This window comes from Nannobrachium achirus (assembly GCF_963921795.1).
Source record: "Nannobrachium achirus genome assembly, chromosome: 2".
In the NCBI taxonomy this organism is placed as follows: Eukaryota; Metazoa; Chordata; class Actinopteri; order Myctophiformes; family Myctophidae; genus Nannobrachium; species Nannobrachium achirus.
This window is the reverse complement of record NC_137811.1, coordinates 10,497,193-10,510,327: the sequence shown is the minus strand read 5'-3', so window position 1 is coordinate 10,510,327 and position 13,135 is coordinate 10,497,193. Positions and strand designations below refer to the sequence as shown.

General features: G+C 44.5%; 1 protein-coding gene across 1 annotated transcript; it reads left to right on the top strand.

Moving 5' to 3' along the window:
• Window positions 1-1,845: 1,845 nt before the first annotated feature.
• LOC308296331 (protein NLRC3-like) lies at window positions 1,846-12,106 on the top strand (the record flags this gene model as incomplete). The annotated part of the gene is made up of 6 exons (XM_080739576.1): window positions 1,846-2,077; window positions 2,249-4,052; window positions 4,149-4,319; window positions 4,535-4,708; window positions 8,955-9,001; window positions 11,512-12,106. The coding sequence occupies 6 exons, from the start codon at window positions 1,846-1,848 to the stop codon at window positions 12,027-12,029; spliced, it is 2,946 nt and encodes a 981-aa protein (XP_080595702.1). The 3' UTR covers window positions 12,030-12,106.
• Window positions 12,107-13,135: the final 1,029 nt, after the last annotated feature.

Here is a 13,135-nt window from a genome sequence, read left to right as displayed (position 1 = left end):
TTTATCTAGCATACTAGCCTTGTGGAGTTATAAATCCACTCCATGTTTGGGACACCAACCCCTCCCCCCTGTTTGGACTGTAAAATAATGTCTCTGGTGGTGTGGGTGTTCAGTCTGATCCACTCAATTCAATTCAATTCAAAGGGCTTTATTGGCATGAGAAAACATATGGCATTGCCAAAGCAGAAGTGTACACAGTACAATACAATCAATCAATATAATACAATCAAAATAGTATATTATGCACAATTTGAAGGCGTGGAACAGTTTTCATATATGGAAATGACTCAATGCAGACAGTGCAAGGATGTGTACACCATGATCGGTAGTCTTTAAGGTGGTTGTGTTCCATTTGATATCCTTCTCCTATCACAGCAGCTCACAAGTCTTGCTGCTGTGTTTGCACATTCTCCTACTTCATTTTCATCATTGGTCATGTTTTCAAACTCTCCTTGTGTGGTTATGATCTGTGGGAAGTATGTGTCTCTGATGTCTTGGTACAGTGGCAGGCGGTTAGGAAGTGTAGTTCAGTTTCCACTTCATTTGTGCGCAGTGGGTGCAAAGTCTGTTTTCTCTAGGGAGCCAGGAATGCCTATGGCGGTCTTTCCACTCCCACTCCCACTTCCACTCCCTCTCCAAGTAAACTAGATTTACAACCAGTAAAACCACCTGACCTCTACTGTCTCTGTTATCATGTTTCATTGACCTGAAATCTACCGGTACCTGATGCTGTTAGACTTTGAACATGTTTAAACAGCTCATAATCAGTTTTAATATCTAACTCACATTTTAAGAAGCACTTTTTTTTTTTTAAACAACAGTACATCATTATGGAATTATATTTGTGAAATGTGTAATGTTCAATACAGCTGCCTATGTGAATTTGCTGTTTCTTTTTTCTTTTTACCTTTACCGTTTCCCCGCCATCTAATTTGATCAAAATACATATTATGAACTCCTTTCTTATTTATAAAGGGTGTGGATAATCACTCTCCTTCAAACATCTTAGCCTACATTTTGTGAGAATGTTTAGTCTTCCACAACAACATTGTAAACCACAGACAATTATAATGTATTAATACATCACATTGTGACATATTGATCAACAACAAATAATTATAATAATACACACTACATAGAAACACTGCCTGACCCACTTTTTGTGTGCATGCGTACGTACGTGTGTGTGCGTGTGTGTGTGTGTGTGTGTGTGTGTGCGTGTGTGTGTGTGTGTGTGTGTGTGTGTGTGTGTGTGTGTGTGTGTGTGTGCGTGTGCGTGCGTGCGTGCGTGCGTCCTCCACAGAGACCAGCAGCAGATATCACAGGGTCTCAGTGGTCAGTCAGCTCAGGAACATCAAACAGACCTGGACTCCATATTTAAGTTAAGTCAATGTACACCTTTACACCTTTATTTTATCTACACATAAATGAGAAGTTGATCACAATAGAGACAACTAGGCTGTGGGTTCACCAAAGCATTTTATCCCAGGCGAACATTTGTCCATGGGGACTGAAATGCCTGAACATCTATTATAACTTTCTTTGACTATCTGCCATTGACACTCTGCTATTGGCAGTCTGTTTGAGGTGTGGTATTTCTTGTTTAATGACACTGCACCTTCATCAGCTTATTATTAGGCATTATACATTTCCAATAATTTTCTTCCATGAACACTGGGGGATCCTGAGGCGTTCCATGGCCATCATGGAGATATAATCCCCCCATCTGGTCCTTGGTCTGCCCCAATGACTCAATCAATTCAATATTGTTGAATTTAAACTTCATTATATCATTATGTTTTACAGCTACTTGAAGAGAATCTCATAACATTGGTGAAGAAAGAGATGAAGAGGTTTCAGAGGCTTCTGACAACAGATTACCCAGAATGCTTAGAGAGTCAGAGGGAGGAGGGGGAGGTGGTGGATGGTGAGGGTGAGGAGGAGAGGAGAAGCATCACAGAGGGAGCTCTGAAGATCACACTGCACCTCCTGAGGAGTCTGAAGCAGGAGAAGCTGGCTGACATCCTGATGATGAGTAAGAACGACTTTGTTCACATCTTTAACATGATAGAGATCAGTAAGAAAGACTTTACCAATAATCAAAAATAAATAGGTTTGAATTGTCACCAGTCATACAGGTATAAGCAGCCACATAGCCACAATAACAACAGTAACAAAGATACACATACTTCATTATTATCTGAGCAGTAACTTACGTTACACTGATGTCTTCCATTCTTTGGTTTAGAAACTCTTGCTCCTATCAGTCAACAACAACTCAAGTCTTATCTGAAGAAGAAGTGTAAAAATTTGTCAGAGTGGAATGCTAAAGAGGGAAACCCAACACTTCTGAATCAGATCTTCACAGAGCTCTTCATCACAGAGGGAGGCAGTGGAGAGGTTAATAAAGAACATGAAGTCAGACAGATTGAAACAGCATCCAGGAAACCAACTAGACCAGAGACACAAATCAGACTTGAAGACATGTTTAAACCCTTACCTGGACAAGATGAACCAATCAGAACAGTGATGACAAAGGGAGTGGCCGGCATTGGTAAAACAGTCTTAACTCAGAAGAATGCTCTGGACTGGGCAGAAGACAAAGCCAACCAGAATATCCACTTCATGTTTCCACTCACTTTCAGAGGGCTGAATCTGATGAAGGAGAAGAAGTACAGCTTGGTGGGACTTCTTCATCATTTCTTTGGTGGAATCATGAAACCACTAATCTGCAGCTTAGAAGAGTTCCAAGTTGTGTTCATCCTTGATGGATTAGATGAATTGAGGATTCCTCTAAACTTCCAAAACAATGAGATTGTAACAGATGTCACAAAGCCAATCTCGATGGATGCGTTGCTGACAAACCTCATCAAGGGAGACCTGCTTCCCTCTGCTCGTATCTGGATAACTACACGACCTGCAGCAGCCGATCAGATCCCAACAGATTATGTTGACAGACTGACAGAGGTCAGAGGATTCACTGATCCACAGAAGGAAGAGTACTTCATCAAGAGATTCGGGGATGAGAAGCAGGCACGCCCAATCGTCTCACACATCAAGAAATCCAAAAGCCTCCACATAATGTGTCACATCCCAATCTTCTGTTGGATCACTGCCTTAGTTCTGGAGGACATGTTGAGAACAGATGTGAAAGGATTGCTGCCAAAGTACCTGACTGGGATGTACCTCCACTTCATGTTGGTTCAGACCAAACAGAAGATTGTGAAATATCGTGATGGAGCTCAGACACATTCTATCAAGACTCCAAAAAATAGCAAGGTCATTCTGTCTTTGGGGAAACTGGCGTTTCAACAGCTAGAGAAAGGCAACTTGATCTTCTATGAAGCAGACCTGAGAGAGTGTGGCATTGATATCAGAGATGCCTCTGTGTACTCTGGAATGTTTACACAGATCTTTAAAGAGGAGTTTGGGATGTACACAGAAACAGTGTTCTGCTTTGTCCATCTTAGTGTTCAGGAGTTTCTTGCTGCTCTCTATGTCTTTGTCTCCTTTGTCAAGGATGGTGTCAACCTACTGTCAGGGCCAAGAGCATCCTTCAACTTGCCCAAGTTACTTAGAAACAAACCCAAGTTAAATCACCTCTACCAAATTGCTGTAGACAAGGCCATACAGAGTCCAAATGGACACCTGGACTTGTTCCTTCGTTTCCTGCTGGGCCTCTCTTTGAACACCAATCAGACACTCCTACAAAGCCTGCTGCCACAGACAGGAACAAGCTTCCCGAACAATCAAGAAACGATCCAGTACATCAAGGAGAAGATCAGAGAGAATCCATCTCCAGAGAGAAGCATCAATCTGTTCCACTGTCTGAATGAGCTTAATGACCATTCTCTAGAGGAGGACATCCAACAGTACCTGAAATCAGAACGTCTCTCCACAGACAAGCTCTCTCCTGCTCAGTGGACAGCTCTGGTCTTCATGTTGCTGTCTTCAGGAAAGGAGCTGGACGTGTTTGACCTGAAGAAATACTCTGCTTCAGAGGAGGCTCTTCTGAGGCTGCTGCCCGTACTCAAAGCCTCCAATAAAGCTCTGTAGGTGCATTGCTAAATTGATATATTTCTTATATTATATTATCTTTCTTTAGCAGAAAATGTAATAAAACATATTTATCACTAATGTTTCTCCAGGCTGAGTGGTTGTAACCTGTCAGAGAGTTGCTGTCAGGAGCTGTCGTCAGCTCTCAGCTCCAGCTCTAGTCTGAGAGAAGTGGACTTGAGCAACAATGACCTGCTGGATTCTGGCGTAAACCTTCTGGCTGTGGGACTGGGGAGTCCACACTGCATGTTGGAGACTCTGAAGTCAGTATGCCTGTAACCGTGTTCAACTTTGTCTAAATAAAACAAAATGTCTATATTAAAGGAAAGAAAATGTAATGTGAAAATTCTCACTGTGTGTGTTTGTGTTTGTGTGTGTGTGTGTGTGTGTGTGTGTGTGTGTGTGTGTGTGTGTGTGTGTGTGTGTGTGTGTGTGTGTGTGTGCGTGCGTGCGTGCGTGCGTGCGTGTGTGTGTGTAGTTTTTCAGGATGTCTGGTCACAGAGAGAGGCTGTTCTTCTCTGACCTCAGCTCTGCGCTCCAACCCTTCCCATTTGAGAGAGCTGAACTTGAGCTACAACCATCCAGGAAAATCAGGAGAAGCGATGCTCTCTGCTGTTGTGAAGGATCCACACTATAGACTGGACAGTCTTAGGTATGAGAGACTTGGTCTGTGTGAGAATGTGTCTACTGTCTACTCAGATCATGTGTAAACACCATGCAGAAAAAGGGTGGAACAATAACAAAATCAACAACTAAAGCACATGGGAGCATGCTGCTTCATTCACACAATACATACAAATGTCCATTTTAGATGTCCATATATACTTTATAAGTGTTGTCATGTCCATGGTTGTGTTTGTGTGCGTGCATGTGCACGACTGCCCATCTCCATGTATTTACCTAAGCGAGTGGGGGTGGCCCAGTCTGTCATCTTTCAAGGTCCTTGTCTTCAGAGGGTCTGTGTGTGTGTGTGTGTGTGTGTGTGTGTGTGTGTGTGTGTGTGTGTGTGTGTGCGTGCGTGCGTGCGTGCGTGCGTGCGTGCGTGCGTGCGTGCGTGCGTGCGTGCGTGCGTGCGTGCGTGCGTGTAGGAGTGAAACAAGGATGTGTCTTAGCCCCGGTCATTTTCAACATATTCCTCACAGCAGTCACAATCATCTCCCACAAACTTCTGGAGAACACGGATGGAGTCAGCATTAGTTACCGCCTCGATGGAAACCTATTTAACATCCGGCGCCTCCAGGCAACCACCAAGACTACTGCCCTCCAAGTCTGTGAACACCAGTACGCTGATGGCTGCATGCTGATTGCTCACTCCCCCGAGTCCCTTCAGCATGCCCTCAATGTGGTAGCTGCCACCTATAGAGCTGTCGGTCTTCAGGTCAACATCCAGAAGACACAAATAGTCCACCAACCAAGCTCTACGCAGACTCACACACCAACTTTCTTCATGGACAATACCCCTCTGGAAACAGTACCACACTTCAAGTACCTCGGCAGTATCCTAGCAGACAGTTGCAACGTTGATGCAGACATTCAATCCCGCATTAACCTTGCCTCTGCCGCGCTTGGTCGCCTAAGGTCACGGGTCTTCACCAACAAGAACCTGAAGGCGTCAACCAAGGCAGCAGTGTACCAGGCAGTATGTGTGTCCACTCTACTGTATGGCTCTGAAGCTTGGACACCATACAGGCGGCACATGAGATCTTTCGAGGCCTTCCACATCCGTTGTCTGTGAAGGATTCTGGGCATCACATGGGAGCACCACATGACCAATACAGAGATCTACCAACGTACCAACTCGGCCAGCTGGCTGGGCCATGTGATCCGTATGCCTGCAGCTCGTCTACCTGATCCTCTGCGGCCAACTCCAATCCGGCCAGAGGTCTGCAGGAGGGCAACAAAAGCGATACAAGGACCACATGAAGGTGCTGCTCAAGAACTGCAACCACCATCAAACCTGGAAAGGACAGCAGCGGATCGAGACACCTGGCGTTCCTCCTGCCTCTCAGGTGTCTCCAACCTGGAGGAGAAGACATCCCTGAGACGTGCAGAAAAACGCAGTCAGCGGCATGAGCACGCTGCAAGTACTATTCCACCAGGTTCTACACACACCTGCCCCACGTGTGGAAAAGTGTGCGGATCAGCGATTGGTTTACACAGCCACATGAGGTGGCATGAGCGCACCATGCGCTAAAACCCCCCTATACCACCGGGAGGTATGAAGTCATCATCGACAACAATGGACTGCCATAAGCAAGCAAGCGTGTGTGTGCGTGTGTGTATGGCCTTAACTAATTTCACAAACCACTGCACCAATCATTTTCAAATTTCTTGTGCACACGGCCAGTAGGGCAAGGAAATAAACTGATGTCAACACCATTATTACAGCCTGACGAGCCTGTCTTGCAGTACTAATGTAATGTTGTTAGGAACACATCCCTTGCTCATCCCTCATAATACCTGTTGTACCTGTTGTCATAGTAACTTGCAGAACCACTTGAGGCTAGTCTATGATGTAAGTACTATGATGTCATATTTATGACATCAGGGATCTCCATATATGCGCATAAAATGAAAATAGAGTCAGACGGGTACAGAGAGTTATGTGAGTTTTGGTTCTGGACAACAGCTGTTGCGTGCCGCTGAATGGAGCTCCTAGCTTGTATTCCCACTACTGGCCCTTGCATAGTTTGTTTATTTTTGCGCTGTTGTGTGCAGTCGCAGTGCACTGTGCCAGCCTTGTCCGTCCGTCTGTTCAACACACATCACATCACCAAAGTAAATCCTGGCTTTTATACTTCGTTATCACGGCGTGTCAGTGGCCTCCTTCAAAGAAAAAGAAATAAGGCGAAAACGCGTTGGAAACATAAGGTTCGGGCCTCGGCGCGGGTCGGACGCATTTTAATGTTTAATGCTCGGACGTCGATTCGGGGCGGACAAAAAACTGTCAGACACGTTTCGGAACGGACAGAAAAAATGGGCCCCATCCCATCTCTAATCAGGAAGCAGCATCCGGTGATGTCATCCAAAGGGGAAACCCTTGAAAAACACTGAGTGACGTCATAATTTCGTAAACTCATATCCAATCAGGAAGCAGCATTCTCGGTGACGTCACCATTATAGAGGAAGCCTAGCTCAATAGAGGAGTGGTGCAAGCTTGAGGATTGGTCGAGCTTCCCATGACATTTTGGCTATCCAGCCTTTACATAGGCAACCATGCACACTCACAATTTCCCAGAATTGCATTTCTAGTGACTATATCATAATTGAGACAACACACTCCATATGTGGGCGTAGCTGCATTGGGAACTAATTATAGTTATATGTGACATCAGAGTTCCGTCCGTCCATCCGCCTGCATTCCGACCGGCCGGCCGACCAGTCCAGCCCTTAAGCCAATGTAAATATAGGATTAATACTCAAATCCCCTGTTACATCCCTATGTATTTTCTATTATTCTATTATTACTATTTTCTAGTTATCCTTATTAGTTTACTATTGTTCCCAATATTGGTTTCGGAGTATATACTCATACTACTGTCAGTTTAGGGCCTTGTGTTGGAGTGGGAGGAGACAAGACCTTAACTTGGAGGAGATCTGAGCTGATGGAGAGCTACGCCCTTATTCCACCTGGTCCAATCACCTGCGGGGCCTCCCTACAAAAGCCTTGCCAGCCCAGAGCTCTTTGTCAGTTTGTTTCATGCTGCCCATGCGGAAACATCCTGTCCAACTTAAACTACATGACACTCACCTGCTGCAGCTTTGGGAGATACTCTCCGTAGTAGTTTCCCTATGCCTTGTTAGCTTTGTAGAACCTGCTTGATTATAGCATTCTTACCATTGTGAGTTTTGAGAACATTTGGGAACTTTACTATACCGTTTGAACCCACAACTAAGTTGTGGCCTTTTGTTAAACACTAACTACCACTGCCAGCTTTTTGTAACCGTTCATGTTCATAGTTTAGAATAGTGTAGTTATGTTAGTTTAGTAATTTACTGTAATTTTGACTTGGTCTAGTTTAGTTATTTAGTTGTTTAACACATGGGCTGTTCAGGTTTATAACATTTCTAGCTGTTGCTGCTGCCGCCTTTCACTCACGCTTTATTTTGAAGAGCCTCAGAAGCTTCGTGCGTGTGCACGTGGGTGTCCACTGACGATTGAGGAAGATAATCCCTTTGTTTACAAAAGCTCGCGAAACTAAAATCCAAATGGGAGCCGACCATCGCGTTATAGTGTCGCCGTGAAAACAATCAGATCTCTGCTTCCCTGGCGTTCTTTTCACCTCATTCAGAGATAAAGCCCTTTTTATGTTTCAGAGTAGAATGGAAAACAATGCAACCAGCGCGTGCCTTTTTTTCCTCTCTCTCTCTCTCTCTCTCTGCTACGGGGTGACGTATGGACTCGGGTCATTCAGAGGGCAGGCAGCAGCACATACAGTTAACCCTTCGTTGACTCGTCCAGGGACGAGACAACTCCTTTTGGCATGGTGACACCTAGTGGCCTTAACTCGTGAACGAGTTTGGCACCATGGTTGTTAAAATACAAGATTAGGGTTAGTTATTTCTGATTGTTTCTTTTCTTTGCATGGTAGTTCTTTTGAATCATTGTTAATTGTTTCTTTTGTTTGATTCCTTGTAAACAGTTCCTTAAAACAACAAACGAAGTTATAAATAAAAATACTTCTTCCACCTACCCTTTGCCTTATTAATGTTACATATCCTTATACCCCTAGAGCGGGGCATGTAACATCCCCTCATATCAGTACACTGAACAGTAGACAGTATGAGCTTTCACCCACAGCCATCCAAATAACCTAGGTTTAGAGTATGCTGTCAATCATTGTTTATATTATCATAGAGAATATTCAGATCCGACTTTGTCTCTCCTCCAACTCCAGTGTGGACCATGGTGGAGAGAGCTGGCTAACCCCAGGAGTGAAGAAGTGTAAGTGTCTATTCTGTTTTATTTATTCAATCAAAGCAGCAGCACATGCAGTTATTTGGAACAGTGGTTCTCAAAGTGGGGTTCGGGGACCCCCAGGGGTCCTTGGGGGGATTCCAGGAGGTCCCCAGCTAAATGTGTTAATACAGCACCACAATATGTTTTATCCATACAGAACGTTGTTGAATACCTCAATATCGATATTACTCACAACATTAGTAAAAACATTTGCATTATATATTTTAATGGGCCTTAATGATTTACGCCCACTGCCTGCCTAACCCAGATAATGAATAGCATATCTATGCCTGCACACTGCACAGTAGGCTACACAGAATATATAAATTAAATGCCTTATTTCCATTTTCCAATCTGCAACCCACACTGCTTTTTTGCATGTGCTACGTGCATGCATTATGTGTCTGTTAAAGAATTTACACATAAACCAATACCTAATGTCAAGCTGTCTTCATCAGTATTTATATACAGTATAGTGCCCACTGCCCAGCCTTACCATAAAGTATATGTTGGCTATTCAAAGATAGCAGATGTACAAGCTCACAGCACGTCACGTTTGTACCACACTATGAGCTTGTACTGCTATTAAAAAAAAAGGAAATTAACCTCTTCAGATTGGGGTCTGCAGCCAAATATACATTTGGGGGTCCTTGCCACGGGGTCCTTGAGCAGCTCATATACACAGAAACATGTGCCATTCACTCATTCATTCATCCTATTCTGAATGATAATAGCCATAACGTATAGGTTAAAGTTATACCATGTAACTTTTTTTATAAAACAAATCTTAAAATTGTCCTAACTGTTAAATCGCTAAAGTTTTAGAACACCCACTCTGTTATTTTCAGCTTCTGAAGCCTTCTCTTTATATGTTTTCTATGAGTTGTGAGGGGGGGAGAATTTCCCGGCAAAATGATGTCATCTCCCACTGATACACTACCGGCCAATCACAGCGAGTCTTGCTGTCTCTAAAGGAAGTAGCTTCCCTCAGCAACTGTGTTTACATTGGTGAAGGAATCTTGCAGGCTACTCCCTCAATCCTGGTCTAAAAATGACGCTCGCACCAAAGAAATATTATATGCGTTTCTGAGCCATGATACTGATGGAAACAAAACAACCTGCTGATCGCTGACAGCTTCATGCGTCCCGCGCGTAAAAGGTAAAACTGGTCGGCTGCTGGCAAACGCTGATTCGTGATGATAATAATAAAACAAAGGTCACAATTTATGTGTAGTTTAAGAATATTTATTTCTAAAATAGACATATTTTCTTTTATTCCACAACCACCCCGGTCCCATTTCTTTATTACATGAATATACATTTTTAATGTTTCCCCCAACCCCCTTGGGGAGGAGGTAGGGAGGGCAGTGGGACCTGGGGGAGGAGGGGGGTCAGCTCACTATCCCGACGGGCCGCTGTTCCGACCCGCTCGGCAGGTTAGTTACTGAGGTACGGTTACCGACTAGCATTGGCAGGTTAGTTACTGAGGTACGGTTACCGACTAGCGTCGGCAGGTTAGTTACTGAGGTACGGTTAGGGTTAGGGTTAGGGTTAGGGGTTAGGGTTAGGGGTAGAGTTAGGGTTAGTTTTAGTGTCGGAATACCGACCCGTCGGAACACTGATGCGGACCCAGGAGGAGGGGCGGCTGCCCACGCAGCACCTGTAGTCCCTGCGGTAATGCGTGCAGGACTGTAGTGTGCGTGCGTGCACGTGTGTGTGTGTGTGTGTGTGTGTGTGTGTGTGTGTGTGTGTGTGTGTGTGTGTGTGTGTGTGTGTGTGTGTGTGTGTGTGTGTGTGTGTGTGTGTGTGCGCGCGTGTGCGTGTGTTGCACCTACTGGATTGGTGGTTCTGACCAGGTGTTTAGTAATGTTGAGAAGCACCCAGCTGCAGACTCGCACTTTAAAATACCGGAAATGCGTTTTGTTTTGTACTAAAATGCATGCATTATCTTAGGCGTATACAAATATCTAATTTGAAACAAGCCTTATAGGCTTACTTGGGCGTATCCTTTTAGTTGACCTTGTAACAGTGAACGCTATGCAAACTTCTAATAAAATAAGGAGGCGAGGAGGAGAGGAGAGGAGAGGAGAGGAGAGGAGAGGATTGTTCTGATTGTATTGTATCGTATTGTGTACACTTCTGCTTTGGCAATGTAAACGTTTTCTCATGCCAATAAAGCCCTTTGAATTGAATTGAATTGAGAGGAGGGGAGGGGAAGGGAAGGGAAGGGAAGGGAGAGGAGAGGAGAGGAGAGGAGAGGAGGGGAGGGGAGGGGAGAGGAGAGGAGAGGAGAGGAGAGGAGAGGAGAGGAGAGGAGAGGAGAGGAGAGGAGGGGAGGGGAGGGGAGGGGAGAGGAGAGGAGTGTATAATACACACACACAAACACACACACCCCCACCTCCCCTCTGTTGTTGTTGTTGTTGTTGTTGTTGTTGTTGTTGTTATTATGTGTGATTGTTAACAGGTGTTGTATTGTGTGTTGTTCTTCCCATCAGATGTGTGTGAACTCACACTGGATCCAAACACAGCAAACAGATTCCTCTCTCTGAACAACAAGAAGGTGACAGCGGTGTGGGAGGATCAGAAGTATCCTCGTCATGCAGACAGATTTGAGACCTGGCAGGTGATGTGTAGAGAGAGTCTGACTGGACGCTGTCACTGGGAGGTGGAGTGCAGTGGAAGGGTTTCTATAGCAGTGACATATAGAAGTATCAACAGACAGGGTGATGACAGTAGGTTTGGATTCAATAACATGTCATGGAGTCTGGAATGTAATGATGTTAATAACAGGTACACTGTGCGTCACAATGAGAAGGACACTGACCTCCCTGTGCGTCTCTACTCCAACAGAGTAGCAGTGTATGTAGACTGTCCTGCCGGCACTGTGTCCTTCTACACAGTGTCTAGTGACACACCGACACACCTGTTCACTTTCCAGTCCTCATTCACTGGACCTCTCTATGCTGGGTTCTGGTGCAGGAGGTATGGCTCCTCAGTGTCTCTGTGTGTCTGATAGAGGAGGAGAAGGAGCTATAATGTATATAATGTATAATGTACAGTAGCAGCTTGTGGTTCCTCTGTGTGTGTGTGTGTGTGTGTGTGTGTGTGTGTGTGTGTGTGTGTGTGTGTGTGTGTGTGTGTGTGTGTGTACGGGTGAGTGTGTTTGCACATGTGTGTTTGTGTGAGTGTGTGCATGTGTACCTGCATGGGTACCTGGAGGCACACACATGGACACGCGTGCACACACACACACACACACAGACGCATACACACGCACACGCACGCACTCAAGCATGTACGCACGCACGGGCACACACACACACACACACACACACACACACACACACACACACACACACAGAGGCTCTTCAGAGTGTGTAGAAGAAGAAGCAGTTGAAGGGTGACAAAAGATCTACAAGCTCACAACATGTTGTGTGACGTGTTGTAAATCTGCAGTTTTCACTTTATTCAGCTTTTATTTTTCATTTAATCTGAATTGAAGTTAAACTCATTATATTTTCTATGCGTATTGTTTTGAACACCACAGTGCATTTTGTAAATGAAAAGTGTTTAATTTTAGAACAGTGTTTGAACTGTGTTGTAAAACTGTGGTTCTCAAACTTTTTACAACATTTCAACGTTAGGCCATCATACCCTCATAACTCTGAGAGTGTATAAATGGAACCAAATGGACCCTTACGGGTCAATTTGGTTCCATTTGTACACTCTCAGAGTTACAGACCTGTGAGGGCTCATTTGGTTCACAACTATTGTTTTGCTGGGGACCCTATATGCAACCCCCTCAAGGACCCCTGGGGGTCCACGGACCCTACTTTGAGAACCCCTGTTGTAAAAGACACTTATGTTTGGAGTAATGTGCTCAAGCAATCCAGGAAAAAGCTGTTTTATTAGAAAATAAATGTTAAATTGTTACAATAATTCTTTGCTTTGTTCTGGTCTCATTTTAACATCTACTCAGGCTGTTGTGTTTCACCCCAGACAGTTTTTAAGTTGATTCAATATTTAGAGTTGATTCATTTGATCAGACACGCCCCCTCCTACACTTAGAGGAGGAGCTTGTAGATCTGCTATTTTTACTTATTTTTTTTTAATCTTTGG